This window comes from Trachymyrmex septentrionalis, unplaced genomic scaffold (genome assembly GCF_001594115.1).
Source record: "Trachymyrmex septentrionalis isolate Tsep2-gDNA-1 unplaced genomic scaffold, Tsep1.0 scaffold29, whole genome shotgun sequence".
Lineage (NCBI taxonomy): Eukaryota > Metazoa > Arthropoda > Insecta > Hymenoptera > Formicidae > Trachymyrmex > Trachymyrmex septentrionalis.
In genome coordinates this window covers 2,437,682-2,455,257 of record NW_017305451.1, presented here as the reverse complement: position 1 = coordinate 2,455,257, position 17,576 = coordinate 2,437,682, and the positions used below count along the sequence as shown (strand labels likewise).

Below are 17,576 nucleotides of genomic sequence, written 5' to 3'. Positions count from 1 at the left end.
ACGTGAGTCCCTTCTATCACTTTTACTTAGACTAATTTGCTATATTAGCAACGATACCTCATTATGGCACAAGCCGAGCGAATTACAGAGTTCCTCCTGAACTTGAAACTTTCAATTCGATTAAGTTCGGCTCGGTGCACTATCGAAATGAGAACGATTGCTCATCAAGAGGAGGTGACTCCTTAGTTACAAGTTTATAAAAGATAAATCTTTCGATGGATTTCTCTTCTTCCGTCAAAATAATTAATTCTTCGTTTCATTCCTGTGTTAAAAGTTGAATAGTGAAACAAATTGTATACAAATATCGCTTCTAACAAATAATATTACGTGCGTCCTATCCACGTAAAGTTGTAAAACGAAGCAAATCGTCGATTTCTTAGAGAAATTAAGATAGCAATTCCGATGACATGAAATTGCATCGTCATATAAAGTGCAGCATTTGACGTGTAATTAATCAAATACGCAACACATTAATACAATACAACAGGCTAATGGTATTAAGACGCAATGTGATACGTAAACGATAAGTAAATGATCTATGCTATTATTCTAATCGTACAATTGTAGCGCGTTTTTTTTTGTCGTAAGGAAACCGATATAAATTCGATCAATTCCATTTCTGATAGACACAAGAAGTCATTTTTATAATATTATCACAAAAATCTTATTGCACACTCGTTATTTTCAATAAATAATATTATACTTTATCATGTCGTTTTTTTTTGTAATATAAAGTATATAATATCATATAAACAATATATATTATGTAATATTATATATTTTATATAAAATGATAACATCATAATATCATTTATAAATAAGAGACATTTTAAGTGATCAATCAATATACATATAATTATTGCACAATAACTAATAGTTATTGATTAAAATAAATTAATTATCTAACAAATCAATTATTTCTTGTGCACCGAGAATTTGAATTCGTCGAAATTATACTTGTTTCTCGATATAATCGGTAATATTTCGGACTTCGTGCTTTACTTTATAACGCGTCGTTTCTTATTGACTTTCGAAGATAACAATTTGCAATTACAAACTAGGATATATACCCCATTTGCAATATTGAATGCTCTTCGAAATACGAAAGAGTTTACGGAAACATGGTTTCGGTTAAAGCTCGTAGATATGCTCGTAGCAATCGGTATGATCGATATTTCTTGATCGACGTAGGAAAGAAGAATAGCGTAATTACATGTTTGCCCGACCTTGGCTACGTCGGCCGAATTCATAATCCGTGATCTGTTCGGTATTAAGGTCATTTATCGTTATGGTTATCAGAATGCGTGCCCGTGTAAGTGTATTTTAGCGATCGGATCGGTACAGAACGCGATCGGCGAACCTGATCTACCCTTACAATTCTCGTTCGTTGCGTGCGCTAGTCGCGTTTCACGAGTGGTTTTCCCGTTCCCGAGCCGCGCGCCCGTAATTACTCACGGCGTAATCACATATTGAGAGCGTGATAAAAAAAAAAAGAAATAGAGCACGAGAGAGATGATTGGCGACGAAGTACGTAGGAGCGGGATGCAGGAAGAAAGAGTGGAGAGATGTTGAAATGAAAGACCGACAGTTGCATAGGCTGCCCCAAAATTGACGCAATATAGACACAATACAATATGCATGCCTCGAATTCCTGGCGAAAATAAAGCACAAGACAAAAAGGAACGGAAGTAAGTCGAACGTAAAGATAGTGACAGAAACGTGAGCGAACGGTTTAAGGAACGTAAATTGAAATAATAGAATGTAAAAGAAGCGCAAAGCATATTAATGCTTCTTTTACATTACATTGTCCCAAGCACCTTAGAGTACGTTTGCTTACGCTTCTATCACTCTCCCTTTACTCTTCGACTTGCATTCATTTCTGTCTCACGCTTTATTTTTGCTAGGCAGGGCATCTTCATTTTCGCACAATGTTTCAAATCTCAGTTTCAATATCTTAGGAACTAAGCTTCAGATTCTTAAAGTAGTATCCATCTGAAACAAAATGCATTAGATGTACTATCTAATAATAATTCGGATAATAGTTCATTATTGCTATCAGAGTCTCGATGTTATCTCGGTGAGAGGAAAAATGTGTATATCCATTTTTCGCCAATTCTGGGGTGCTTTGTACATAGAACTGGCTTGAGCAAAGGTGAGTGAAAAAGAGGAAATAGAGTATCGTGCGGCAAACGGATCGACAAAGAGCGAAAGATTGCGCGCAGATTGGAGATAGCATCTCGCGGAGGGTGATTTCGCGGAGAGAGCGATTTAAAGAGAGAAAATGACGAGGAGATGAAGGAACGGCGATTCGGGGGGGACGACGCGCGACGGTGCGACCCCGACACGTTGAGAGCCGTGTCTTAAAAGACGTGTGTAAAAATACGTAGAAAAGATAAACGCGGCGGATACGTGCGTCGCTCGCGCGCGCGCACAGGAGGCGATCGGCAGGCGGAAGTGAGGTCGGTGAGGATGGGAGGACGGGATGGAGATGGAGTTGGAGTTGGAGATGGAGATGGAGATGGAGAGAGAAAGAGATAGGATCATTAGGGGCTAATGGTGGGTCGGCGAACGGTATCTCACATCGATTATCATACACCGTCATAGGAGAGGTCGACCGGCGGTCTGTGGTGCGACGGTGCGAGGTAGGACGGCGGCGTGGTGGTGCTGCTGGACGCCGCGCCAGCCGTGCCGACGTAACTGGGGTAATTGGCGCTGGGCGCGTGTATGCCCGTCGGTGGCGCTGGGTAAGCATCGAACGAGCTTGAGTACGAGCCGTTGTACGGGTACGGGTTACCCGCCATCGGATGACCGAGGGTGGCGGATGGATGCATGCTACTCATGCCGCTCATCCCACCAATTCCGTACGTACGCTGCATCAAGCTTGTCTCGAGGCCTCCGAACAGATACCCATTGGTCGAGCTCATCGACACCGGATAGTGCCCGGTTATGATGTTGGGGTGGTAATTGTTGCTGGGGACGCTGGGGTGTCCGTGATTCATGCTAGGAGTGTAGTTACTGGACGCGAGATTTTCCACCGTGTAAGAGGACTTGCTGTGCTGTTGTTGTTGTTGCTGCTGCTGCTGCTGCTGTTGATGTTGTGGCTGCTGCTGCTGCTGCTGCTGCTGTTGCTGAGAGTCTTGATGATGACGACTGTTCATACCGTATAAAGCTCCGTAGCCAGCGTCGGTGGGAGAGTGGTGTAGCGAGGAGGGATAGATTCCGCTACCCGGCGGCAACGGTGGACTGTAATTGGCCATTCCAGCTGGTCCAGCCGGCATGCCGCCGAAACCGGACATGTAGGACTGATGGTGGGCGTCCATCTTCTCCGCCAAGCTATCGTCGCCCGGCATACCCGGATGCGCGTGTTGCAGGCGTTGACTACCGCCATCGGCTATGCTCGGGATCTGGTCCACGAGGGATTCTAGGTCGCTCAGACTCTTAGACGCCACGTCCTGACCGGACGTCCTCTTGATGCCGTATTGCTCGTGCGGATGGTGCGGCGACATGGACGTATGGGTGGGCGTGTGTGGATGCGGTGGCGTTGGATGCGAATGATGGGAGTGATCCTCGGCGGTCTGGCTGAGAGGCGTCGATGTCGTCTGATGCGGATGCGGATTATGAGCGTCTGGTGGCTGCTCGTGGTAACCCATGTAGTTGGCATAGCTGTTATGGGACGGCGTGCCAGGACTGCCATGGTGACCTGTTGGATCGGGCCCTCCAGCCGGATTATATTGACGATGATCGTTGCCCATGTTTTGCTGCGACATGCTGGTGGGCGGTTCAAAGTCCGGATGCTCGACGCTAGGCGACGTCAAAGGCGACGGCTCGAGATTGTTCTCCGACGAGATTGCAGTATTGATTTCCGACGATAAGTCCGAGTGCGTGAACGACAGCGACATGGACTTGGGGCTCTGGCTGTAATGCTGCTGCAGGTGCACAGGGCTTTGCTTCGCGCTCATATTGTACGGGCTATTGTCGTTCATTCCCTGGCCGAAGAAGCCGTCATTCATCGTCGGCGCGTACGGCGCCATATGCTGGAACTTTGGAGGTGACATCAGTGGTGGCGAAAAGCAGTTCGACACGTTACTGTATCCGTCGTTCAAGTGGCCCATCACCTGATGCTGTTGCTGTTGCTGCTCTCTCTCACGATTCTCCCGCTCCATTTGCTTTTGCTGTTGATGGATCTTTTTCGGACGACCGCGACGTTTTTTAATGACCTCGCCGTTCGCGTCCAGCTTCTCAGGATCCGGCGGTGGCTGATCCTCTGGATTTTTTATCTTTTTCGGTCTTCCGCGTTTCTTCTTGCCAGGTATCACGCCCGACTCCTGTTTAATTCCCATGCCGTTGATCTCCGTGATTCGGCTCTCACTGTCGGGCAAATCGTCGGTAAACACTGACTTCTTATCCTCGATCGCTTCGTGGTCTTTCTTCTTGAGCTTTGAATCGGCGAATACGATGTCTGATTCGTCCAAATGCGTGATCGTACCGTTTAGGTAGTCGCGGAATTTCTTCAGAGCAGCGTAATATGGCACCTTGTCAGCAGCACGTGGTAGTTGAGCACACCTCGCGCTGCTTGAGGGCATAACCCACATATACTGCAATACACAACATCGAGAAGTGAGGATTTTGCTTAGGCGATTATGTAATTAAAATTATAAACATTAAAACTTTATATACGTATAGTAAATATAAAATAATTACATATATAGTATATATAGTAATTCAGATTGAATTATTTGACCATGAAAGATTTAGCTTTAATCGTTACGGCCATTAATCGTATTCTTACTATTGAATTTATTTACTATATTTCTTACTATTGAATTTCCAAACGTACGGTCCAATAAAATTCTTATTGTAAAATAATTTTGTTGAAATTGTTCAAATGGCATAGTCAAAATATAGCGAAAATGATTTCTGTTTATTTGTGACAAGATGTTGTCAGTCGAGATCTACATTCTCACTGAATTCACTAAAATGATAGGTATCAGAGGTCTGTTTTCTGTGGCTGAATTAGTGTACACTTTTGGAACTGAAAGTGAAAAAAGAGTGAGAAAGATTTAATATTTGTCGAAAGCGAGGAAAAGAATTCTAGTGCACTCTAATGCAGAAACAGAAAACAGACCTCGTTTCTAATATTCCGAGCAACACAAAAAGTAAGTAAAGATGCGTGAAACGTCCGATTATTTTAGAATTCCTTTAAATGGTTTTTTCCTGGATAAATTTTTGAATTCTGTGTTACGCAGGATATTTTTTCAGTGCAAGAGCATGAAGAAAAATGTAAGCTATTTTACCGTATTGGTACCGTCGACGAGATTCGGTTGTCTGCCAAACCCAAATTCCTTCTTTCCCGAGAATACTTCGTATATGAGTTTGCCGTTGAATACTGCAATTTTTGGCTTATACTTTCGTAATTTCTCGAGCAGAATGTGACTACCTGCAAAATAAAAACAATAATTAATATAAATATAATTAATACAATTATAAGTAAATATATTACAATTTTAATATATAATATTGATAATTAACAACCAAATGAAAAGGAATTAATTATAAAGTGATGATCGATTAACATAAATAAATAGCTTGTCGTTATCTCTTTCTCTTTAATATTCTTATTTATCTCTAATGTATATTTTAAAAACTTAAAAGCAAATTCAATTAAATTCAAATTTTATAGCATAGACAGTACATTTACGCTTGCCTATAATTACCCTAACTTATAAATATAGACATTATTACATAAAGTCATTGATTATAGATTACACCTATCGCTCCTCTTTATCCTCGCGTTCATTCGTGAATGCTATTAATATCATGCAATTCATCCATTCTGTATATTTTTGTAAACGAGAGAGAAATTATCGCGTTGCAATTTAATAAAACAGTACTTAGTAATAATAATTAAAGATATTCTTCATTACGAAAGACATAACAATCGAATAACGTAAAGTAAACGAAATGATTTCTGCACGGTATAATCGACGTAAGTACAGATGCGGCTGTAATTGTCTGAATTACAGGAATTAAGTCATTCTGGAATTATGCAGAATTACTCAGGATTCTAATTCATTCATTTTTGTATTCACATTAGTTTCGACTGATCGTAGCAGGACATGTCGTAAATAGAATTTTTAAAAAATAGAATTTTAGTAGAGGGAGATATAAATTTACATAAAATTTATTAAGCTACTTACGTAAAAGATGTGTTAAGAAATATTAACATAAGCTAGGCATTGGTCAATGAGCGTTCACAGACAACACAAAGTCTAAAATCAGGATATAAGATGTCTTTAACGTCTGGCTTTTTATTACCTGATTAACTTGTAGTTTAGATTTTATTTGATGGTAATGTAAAAGTATTTTTCCAACTACGATTAATTAATGGGCTGATAATTTTGTAGTGATAACTTTAAAAAATCATCAGTTTAGTAATTAACCGTAGCGAGAAAAATAAAATTTTTCCATTACCTGGTTAAGTCTAATCGTTAAGTCTAATCGTGAGGTCAGAAAATGAAAAACGTTCATTCCTATCAACGTACATTAACTTTAATCCCTCGGTTTAACTTATTTTTTATCATCTTCTAATTCGAAGAATTAAAAAAGGATAAATAAAGACTAAATAAAACCCGAGATCAAAGTTAATCAATTGATAGAAATTTATCTATTGATAGAAACTTATCTATTGATAAAAATTAATCTTGGAACCTTTCACGCAAAATGTCTTTTCGACGTCTTACATCTCGATTTAGATTTTTTTGTTGAGTTAATTTTTTGTCGTAAAAATGATTTTCGTAATTCAATTGTTTCTCTCTTGAATTTAGGGGGAGGGGAGAGCGACGCCTTTTGAAACACGCTCGTGCAGGACTTCCATTACATTCGCATCTTTTTCGTATTTTCCAAATGTTAAAAGTATTGCTACGCGTGCCGGGATTAAAACAGGATATGCGAATCAGTGATATTTAAATACTGGTGACCAATCGTTAATTAACTAATCCCATTTGAAGCGGTGAGAAAAGTAGTGTTCGACCTTTACTCCGCTTTTATACTTCCGGCGTCATTAATTTATCGGCTACTTTATTTTAGCGGTACTCGACGTTCGATGCTCCACTCCAACTTCTCGCGGAAAAAGGAGAGAGAGAGAGAGAGAGAGAGAGAGAGAGAGAGAGAGAGAGAAAGAGAGAGACGGCGATTTTACTGAAACACGAGGGACATCGCCGATGAAGTAGTTTACTAGCTATTAATTATTACTGCTCTCGACCGCTCTCCTAATAAATAATACGACGTTCTTTTTTTCGTCAAGACTGCCTCAATTTTCAGTCTCTCGGAGTGAGATTTGACTGGAAAAGATTTAGAGAGTAACATACAAATACAAAATACCGCATGTACTTCGCCGAATCCAGTGGTTATAGGATTTAAAATTGAAATCGTTGGCGTCGCGCATCTCTCTAATGATAGGCAAATCAAAGTCCGTCGGTAGGGCGACATATTCGGATGGATGGAGGGGTCTACATCGCTTTCGGCAGGGCGATACGCGACACGCGTGTTGCGATATGCCTTTAAGAGCGAGCGGAGCGAGTGGTGCCGATAAAGTTGGCAGTACTGCCGCTTCCCGCGTCGCGTACACGCATGGCCGCTATGTCGGAGTGATCGGTCCGTTAAAAAACGTTTCGAGGACTGCTGCGGGATGGAAGAAGTGAGGCCCGCCGCTTCGTACGAGCGTGAATGCGTCGACACGACGAGATGGACGACCGCGACGTCCGTCGTAGAGGACGACTGGCTCCAACGTGGAGACGCGACGAACGATCGACGATACGGTGAGCACCCTTCGATCACGATCCACGAGCTTGTGTTCCTTTTTGCCGATGCCGTGTAACGGCGCCGTTTGCTATTGTCGCAAATGGCGCCGGCACATCTTTTTCCGGCTAGATACATTGCTGCGATAATATCGCGGTGGGTGCCGTTCATAAATGTTGTATCCACGTCCCTTCGAAAGAGATCGATCGAGATTGAGATACATTGCGGCAAGGCGCTTGCCGTGTACGATGAATGAACGCCAACATTCGAGCCACTCCGGCGAATTTCGGAGATAAATTGGAAAATTCTTGTTTCCATGCGGCGCGTGGGAAAAGCGATTAGAGCTGTTACTTCGGAAAGAAACATGGAGGCGTTCGTACACACGGCCTGCTCGGCCCTAACCTGTTGATGCAACCGGCTTTTATCTCATTACCATTGTTTACTTTTATCTGCTTCTACGCCGTTTTTGCACTGTTCCTTTCTTTTTCATGGAATATCGCGGAATATAAGTTCACTCCGGATATGCGTCGGCGAAAAGGAGTTAAAGACGGATTACGAAGACTTTTGTTCAAGACAGTGAATCTGTTAATTCAATTAACGAAACGATCGTTTAAGAGAATTAAAATAGTCGAGTAAATTTGAATGTATCCTTCTGTGTCGAAAAAAAATCAATCTTAAAGTTCCAAATCGGTTCGCAAGGTATCGTGTGAAACGCCCTGTATACGCGATAACCCCACCATTTATGTTCCGTTCTATACCAATGTGATTTTAATCTTGGTTCAACTAACTTTTCATGTTTTTCTAGTTTCTAAGGATTAGAAAAAGACAAAGGAATAAGACCGGTCTTCGTAGTCAATTCTTATATTCAAGTACAGCTATAAAATATTATAAGTTAATCGGAGGGCTTTATTAGCATCTAAAGATATTATATCGACTATAGTCGATTATTTTCCTCACATTCGATTGATTAATTTCTTACAGCTTCAGGTTTAAAGTTTAAGATTTACGCCTTAAAAATCTCATTGTAGAGCTGCTTAAGACAACCTTATAATAAGAATGGACTGTGAATACTACCCTAAGTTTAACCGAGATTAAAGGTTAATATAGATTAGTAGAAACGGGCATTAAGCGTTTTTACGAATGTCAGTAAAACGATCTCGCATCGATATGTCGAAACTTTTCCCACTCGTGACATCGCGTCTATTGAATTCGGCCTGACGTTAGTAAGAGACGGACGTTTCTCCTCCGAACGAGAGGAACAAAGACACACACACTGCTGCACACAAAAAAACGTAAGGACATAAGCTAATCACATTAGAAACATAAGGCAATAACGCAAGGCAGTAGCGTCGAATAAATGGGCCAATTTCTACAATTGACCAATCACAGTCGATTATTCTTCTCACATTCGACTGTGATTGATCAATTTCTTAAGACTTTATTATTTAGATTTAAAACTTAGTAGATTGTGGCTTAGTGTAGAAAGCCCATAGAAATGTCGATTCGCTTACTACTGCTTAATTGATTCATTTTCTTACGCACTATGCGTTATGTAAGCCTCTATACTCCTGTCGTTATTATACACATACTTGTATAGCTGATCGGAAAACACGTGGCCGTATAACGTGTGTAACACCGTCTTTTTTTTTGGCATAAATTCCACAACGTGAGAATTCTTGGGTCGCGTTTATTTATTTAAAACTCAGTGCACTCGAGATTCTGTTTCACGTTCTTGAGATATATTCGGAACAAGAGTGTAACTTCGAAACGAAGGGTAGAGCACGAATAAATAAACGCTATAAATGAGCAAGCCCGAAGTTTTAACGTCGCGAGCACGCATTGCACCGTTAAAAGAAAAAGAGAATACTCCTTACATTCCGCCGATTTCGATAATTCACCCCGGTACATCTTACGCACTTATCTCACGGTTATTTCTTTAACCCGTGCTTTCCATACTGATGCGATTGTACATATCTCTTTCGAGATTCGGCACGGGTTTTCCCGAAAAAAAGCGGCACGACGTTTACAGTCTCACGGTCGAAATTGTACTGATTTCTGGTAGGTATACTGGGACTACTACTTAGGTTAGATATTAGACCCTCTGTATCCTAAAGAAAACTACCTGAGCAAAATAACAAAGAAAACGCTGCGACACAATAGGATTTCCGGAATCTATCATAGTTGAAAAGTCGAATACAAATACGTCATTGAGCTCCCTGCTTGCGACCAATCACAATTGAGAACATTCGAGCAAAATAATAACGATCGAGTAGCTCGCTTATCGTTGGAGCCATGTTGCTCTCTTGAAGTTTTCTCGAATTTCATTAGTTGCTTTAGACAACCAGTAACACATTTCGATTGAAAAGCTTATCAATTTATAGGACATGTGTTTGTAAACGTTATCTCGGTTATTTTCTGTTTTTAGAATATTTGATAAACTAACAAAGGGCTGTTATTTTTACAACTGTCCGGTACTGATTCGAGTTTCCTCGAAGTACAATGAGAGCAAAAATCGTATAAGGAAATTTAAAAAAAAAAAAGTCTTATTTGTAAAAAATAAACATTAATTAGCCATTTCATACAATGAATTCTCTCATATATTCTGTTCTAACATAAACAAACGAGCTGCGCGTGTATTCCTGATTTTAGAAGCTAAATTTCTGGACTATACGAATATTTTAAGCATCCAAAATAATAGAATTTTTAATTTTCGATAATTTTTAAATTTCTTATTTTTCAGGTATATTTTCTATAATTAATTCACATCTTTTTGGTATATGTAATTTTAAGAAACGTACAGTCTATTTTATTCTTTATGAATAAATTGTGAATTACTTAGCAAGAAATGATTGTCAATTAAACGTCGAATAAACGTCGAATTGGTATTGAAATCATCGATTCGACATCAATTCGACGATTCGTTTCTCGCTGGATAATATTTACTTCTTAAAAAAATAATGTTTTTTTTTTTTAAATATTTTCTCTGTACGAATACTTTTTGCACTATATATTGTCAAACAGCAACATCTAAGAAGCAGTTGCAACATCTAAGATGTTCCTCTTTCTTTTTTCTGTTTAACAATATATTTCAAAGAGAATCAGTCTCGGACACAATTGTGAGATATTAATTGGTGTAACGAAAATTTAAAACCTCTGTCCTTGAATTTATTTATTATTTCAATAGAACACATAAAATATTATAGTTTTAACAATGAAATCATTGTTTCCTTTGAAGAATTTTTGAAAGTTTTTGCGAAAGTTTCATTTAAATGAATGTCCAAGAATCGTAAATTGTAGGCATTGTATTGATATATACAATGTCTCTTGTTTTCCTTTTTTTCAATACAAAAGGAAAAGTAATAGGCGTGACATTAGTCAAGCAGGAAGAATCCCTGCATCCTTTGCCAAAGGTACACATTAGGTACATGTTGGTTTTACAGCCGACTTTCATGGAAATAGAAAAAGGAAAGCAATAGACATGAACGTCGAATGCCAGGCCAGGTCAATGTCCTGAATCACAAATTTTGAATAAACCATTGTAAAAGGAAAGTCGAGATGACTAAAGAATTAATACAAAAACCAATAGGAACCCTGTACATAATTAATTATTGCAAAAAGAAAAGAAAAATTTGCTTCACAAATTTTAAGAATGTTTTAATTTTATGTCTCATATGCTTATTATGTGTCGAACTGTAGAGCTTAAATTCGTAAATATTAATCGAACCGATACATATCCTATCTTTCGATTTTTTTATATAATAAAATATAAATATTATGAGATGAAAATATTGTATAACGCACGGTGAATATAATACAAAGTTCAAATTAATTTTCCCGTAAATTATGTCGGGGCGATATCGGCTTATGCAATAATTATTTTCGACCGAGATTTCGTAATTATCTCATCGCTCGTTTCGAACATACTAAAAGCGTTCGGCATACTGACCTTCTTTAATTTCCTTTCTTGTAAGATCTGCGCTGCCTTTCGTCGCACGTGCTACCATATTTGTAAAGCCAATACCGAGTCGCAAAAGCTTGTAATCGTCGTCCGCAGTCAATGGTTCGGGCGTGAGACCACTTAGATGTAGGCATTTCCCTGAAAAGAGAGGCACTATTACTTAACTGCATAAATTAATACTAAGAACTTAATGATCGCGTCCTCACGATCGTAATGAACTTCATTACTCCGCGTAGTAAAGTATTAATTTGTGAATTGATCCTGACTTATTAATTTAAGATTTACAAGATAGAAAATTAGACTTTCAAATTAAATGCTTGATAAATTATTAAATTTAAAATAGTTTCCCTTGCATTTTTCACGTCTTGCAGTAATTGTGGCTACGAAAAAAAAAAAAAAAAAAAAAAAAAAAAAAAGAAAAAAAGACGAAATTATTATCGTGTACAATGGAGCATGTTACATCGTTGAAACGCATCGCCGAAACGCATGGGCGGCTTTTAAAAATTTTAATGAAATCGACGTCCGCGATATTATGTGATCCATTTTTAATTTTAATTGCATAACGTTAAGCATTAAATTGCTTACTTGTGGCGCCATTATAACGAAACGTATAATTGCAGTCGTCGCATGAACGGCCAAATGACTTCGCAAAGCTATTGTTCCGCGCGAAATACTCCGTATTTTGTTAATAGGCCGCGCTCGACTATTTATATCCCATTAAATAAACGATCTAAATTTTCTGATAGGCATAATAAAGCCTCGCCCTGGCGGAGGCTTTCGCGCGGAGATAATGGAATTGTTAGAACAGAAGCGCGCAGCGTGTCTATTGTAATAGAAATGACAACCATTGTTGTTTCCATTGTCGATGGCACCGCGCTGGTATCGTTTTGCCCGGATTATACTAAAATCATCGTCGTGATTTTCATCATTAAAGTTCATTATACACTTAAGACATATTTTAATCCGATTCATCCGATCTTTTTTTCCCTAATTTCAATTTACTCGAAGTATTTTAATCGAAGCGACAATTCAAAAACTTAATTTTCTCCGTCGTTCAGTTTTCTTAAATAATCCATTCAATTGTCGAATTAATTCTACAAGATAGCAGTTTTAATCATTCAGTGAAGTATTGACGAAATTATTGGTATTCCATTATTAATTTACTATTATTACACGGCAAAATTGGGTGACTCCATTTTAGGATATCGTAAGATTATTTGTTGTAATTTCGATTGCGGACATAGAATAAATGCGGAAAGAGAGAGAAGAAAGCACAAAGAGAGAGAGAGAGAGAGAACGATTTCATGAAGATACAATATATAAATTAATCTCGTGCAAGATGTACAAACGATTAGCGGTTGACCGCTTGAATGTTGCAACAGCGACGAGCGTCAATTAGCGCCGCGAATCGCAAATTTCCATTGTATAAATAATAAATAGCGCGTATAAATAGCGTACAAACAGCGGTAAATCGTACGGACGACAATTCGTTCTAAATATTGACGTATGAATGCTTGGTAAACGCGCGCGATCGTTTATTTCGTATCGCGAAAAGCAAACACGGGCGCTTAACGTAACGTATAAAAGGTATTCGCGCCGGTTTTCCCGCGGTTATGCAGATCGGCAGTGCGTGCGAAAAGTTCAAACGGTCGTTTTTACGGCCGTACGAATGAGCAGCTAAGTGCTCGTTGTCAAGTAATCCCCCGGGGAGTTTTGTTTTTGACATTTCCGCGAAACTGTATACTGCGTTATCGCAACAATTTAACGGCCAAATAATACTTTGTCGACGGATCAAGCTATAGAACCGATAGAAAAGGATTAAACGCGGAGTTTAGGTCAGGCATGGGTCGATCGATTTTTTTCTACTTTGCCACATAAAATTGGATTATGAGTTCGCCTTGTGTCACGTCCGTGCAACTAGAAATAATAGCTTGTCGTTTGTGGAGGTTGATTTGTCGACTATAAGAGTGAATTATTTACGCGTTGAAGTCACTCACTTCGTTAATCCCTTTCTGCGCCACACTTTGTCGCAGAATTGTCCGTCTTGTTAATCGTCTATATTATAATCAGTTCGAGATTATATCTTAATTCTGTGGTAACATTAAAATATATGCAAAAGATAAAAATTCACGTAAGAGAATATTACCTGCAGATTAATGCTTTGTGTAGATAAATCTTTTTCTACACTAATGTCTGAATAAGAATGTGCGATTAAAAATTTTATTAATTAAATATATCCCGTACAGGATTTTAATCGGTCCAGTACTGGTAAATGGTACTCGGGCCCAGCATTGGTTGACAGAATCTTAGCCGTCAGTCGATCAGTAGTTGGCTAAGTTGGTTTCGTTGGTGATCGCTGGCGATTCTGTATGGGATATTAAAAAAAAAAAAAAAAAAAACCATCACAGAGAAATTTTCATTTTTTTTTTCTACAGCGGTCTAAAATAAAGTTTTCTATCAATTATTGTACGCGGCTGTTTAAAGGGATTTTAAAAGAAGTTAATAAAAAGGGGTACATAAATTAAAATATTCTTCCGCGTTTACGTCACATCGATAATAAATTTATTTGCCGAAAGCCACAACCGCTGAAGCAATAAACGTTCACGCGAGAGAAAAGAAAGTGGCGGGGCCAGAATAAATCTTTCGCGCTCTCGGCGATACAGGTACACGGGACACTCACACGTGTTCGCATACACGTGGGGGGATGAGACAACATCCCGGTGGCGCGAAATTACAATCGTCGCCAAAGTCTATTCCGCGAACATTTACCCCCAGGCAACAGATAGAGATTTATGACGCGGCCTCGGGAAATTCTCTCTCGCTGCTTTACTCCGGTGGCACCGACCTACAACGGGCGCGCCGCGCCGCGCCGCGTCGGCACGACCTTGGAGAACTTCGGAACAAAGTTAAACGCTCGTCCGCGGCCGTTGCACGCTTTCCGGCACAACGTGCCCGACCTCCAAGTCCACGGGAAAAGACACGAACCGCACGTGTGTGTGTGTGTAATGCCGATTCCGCATTGTGGAGTCGTGGCCCGAGAGTGAAGTCTTTTTCGAGAATAATACATTTATGCATAATTAGCATAAATTTAGGATGTGGGTAAAGAAGAATTTAAACGGCCAACGGACGGCGTAAAATGTAATTTTTCTCAGGGAGGTGTATTTTTGTAGGAAAGTTTTTTTGCCATCAGTTTTCACGTCTTATTATCCACACACATCTCTTCTTTCTCTCTCTCTGTGAGAATTCGCGTATTTTTTTATTTTTTTTACTTTTTCTTCTTTTTTAATAGCAAAATGCTCGGGTTATTGGACGAGCGAACGTTCGCGAAATACTTTCGTATGAACGTAGTTTAAAGCTTGTCACGGCAAAGGGGCCATAAGAAGGAGACTAACGGCCGATCGAACAAACTTTATCGGGGCGAAACGCGACCCTCCTCCGTCATTCACGACGCTAACCTAACCCAACTTGACTTCGCTCGACCTTCCCGCCTAACCACGCTTTATGGTATTTCGAGCGAGGGTGTGAAAAGTGTGTTTTCTCCCCTTCCCCCTCCGTGTACGTCGATGGAAAGCAAATGCACTCGTTCCCGCGTCGCGGGTCGTCCGTAAATTATGGCTCGTCTCTGATATGGACGTAATCGGGATGGAATTCTACGCGAACCCGGACGTGAGTCTTTTATTTTTTTATTTTTTTTTCAGAGTTGGGAAATTATGGTAATTTATGAGAAATTCGAGGATTCTCCGAGGGAGAAAAAATAGCTAAGAACTTCTCCCGCGGGGATTTCTTTGTGAATAACGTCTCTATGAATTGAAATAATTTCCGTCATTCAAACGTTATCGCGAAACTGTTGCTGTTTTTGAAAATTTTCGCTACTGTATAATCTGCTAATACGGCTGGTGATATCAGAATTGGTAATACCGGGTATTGGTTTCAAGGATTTAATTTTTTTTTTTTTCAATATGAAAAAAAATATGTAAAGAATATAAATTTTTAAAACATCTGATAATGCCGTTAAAAGTAGAAATAAAATACCGAAATGTATACGTCATAAATATTAACATCAATGCAAATATTTTTCTGTAATATGGAACCATTGTTTCCGCAAATAATTTACGTATATATTTTTACTGTAGTATATTTTTATTAATGAATATCTCTGAACCGCGTGCAACTTGATACATAATCGATGCGCAATATGTGAAATCTAAAGATAATATTTCCAATCTACAAACCGAAAATATCCGAATAATTAATTTCAGTATGATCTCATTTAGTATCACAAATTAATCACGTTACTGATATTCGCTGACAGTCATAGGAAATATTAGCTGCAATTCTCCATAAATCTCAGCTCTCTATAAATTTGCGTATCCCTATTTATCATGTACGATATGACCATATATGAAATACATCTTTTACGCGACAGCCGGAAAGAAAATAGTTTTTCTTTGAGAAAGAAGAGAAATTTATAATTTTCAATTAGTTCTTCCAAACAGTAGATGTTAATTCGTTACGTCGTTAGACTAAACAGACTTCTAAAGATGTCTGCAACAAGTATTTCTCAGCGTGATTTCTCAAGTTTCGTTATGTTGCGACGAAACAGTCAAAACTCCGGAACCTCTGAATTGTGTTAACTTTCCGAATTGTGTTAACTTTCGGACTCGAAGGCCGTCGCAGTATGTTCTCCTTAACTTTGCGTTATGGAATTCCGGACATCACAGAGAGAACGCAACAGGATCTTACTTATCGCAGTTTTCTTTTCTTTTCCGTTTCCTACTTCTTTCTCCAGAGGTCTCGTTCTCGGTTACGAAAGGCGCGACGAACAACACTCTTGGGGAAGAAATATTGCCCTTGATATTTTTCTAATGCGCGGAGACTCGACCTTCCCTCCTTCATTTTCCAGACAACGGTAACGATGCGCGTGGGAACCGCGGGGATCTCGGCTATCATTTAGCGCGAAATGTACAGTTTATTATCTAAATGGCTGTTAACTCGTTGCTCGGATCGCTCTCGTAGTCGTGTAAAGATTTTTCTACACAGCGGTAAAATAAATTATCCCGACTTTTCCCTTGACACTTCCGTCATTCCTTCCATCGTTTCTTCCGAGTCTCTTTGTCAGATAAGGTAATGGTTTTTGCTGGATGTTCATTACGCGAAATAATTAGAGAAATAGCGCGTTTCTGCGAAATGAAATCGAGCTGTTATATATAATATTTTACACTACATCGTGAATACGCAAGCGGTTCGGTAGCGATTCGTTTGAGTAGAGATAAATCTATTTCACTTTGGACGTCTTAATCGTCGTCGGTGAACTCGAACGAGCATTGTTAGTTTCGCGCTTTATCAAATGCGCGAATTTCTCGATCGACGAGTATATTCGCGTTTGAAACAGCGTGAAATCGACACGGACGATATTCCTCCGCTTGTCTCTCGGACGAACGGCGAGCCGCAACGAAACGGCGGTGGCGACTATCGCAAATTTCTCAAACCTCCATTGACCTAGATTTCGCTCCTTTTTTTCCTCTCGAATTCTGAATGAACGCTTGGTTTGAGTCGGTGGCGATGGCGAGCAACGAGGTAGCAGTAGGAGAGAAAGAGAAGGGATATACGAGAGCGAGAGAGAGAGAGAGAGAGAGAGAGAGAGAGAGAGAAGAGGGTAGCGGACAGGGGGAAGCCAGGTGAAAATCGATGCAACCGAGAGAGACCTGTGCGTGGGTAACGCGGGAGACCGCGCCTGGAAAATCAATTTTCAGGGTTTTCCAGGACGAAGACCCGTCGGCGGCGACCTAGGAAACGGTCGAGGAGAGCAAGTTCTGACGTT

The 17,576-nt window shown here is 39.7% G+C and overlaps 2 protein-coding genes across 3 annotated transcripts in view; one reads left to right on the top strand and one right to left on the bottom strand.

The window, feature by feature from the left end:
* Positions 1-925: 925 nt before the first annotated feature.
* LOC108749398 overlaps positions 926-17,576 on the bottom strand; it is a 118,891-nt gene continuing 102,240 nt past the window's right edge. For both annotated transcript variants that reach the window (XM_018488068.1, XM_018488069.1), the window contains 3 exons: positions 11,744-11,893; positions 5,295-5,437; positions 926-4,595 (listed from right to left, as the gene is read on the bottom strand). In XM_018488068.1, coding sequence (XP_018343570.1) covers positions 2,589-4,595; positions 5,295-5,437; positions 11,744-11,893 — 2,300 coding nt within the window. In that variant the 3' untranslated portion in view covers positions 926-2,588. The remainder of the gene's footprint in view (positions 4,596-5,294; positions 5,438-11,743; positions 11,894-17,576) is intronic.
* The window catches only part of LOC108749397, a 133,656-nt gene continuing 123,726 nt past the window's right edge, over positions 7,647-17,576 (top strand). The window contains exon 1 of the mRNA XM_018488067.1: positions 7,647-7,817. Coding sequence (XP_018343569.1) covers positions 7,688-7,817 — 130 coding nt within the window. The 5' untranslated portion in view covers positions 7,647-7,687. The remainder of the gene's footprint in view (positions 7,818-17,576) is intronic.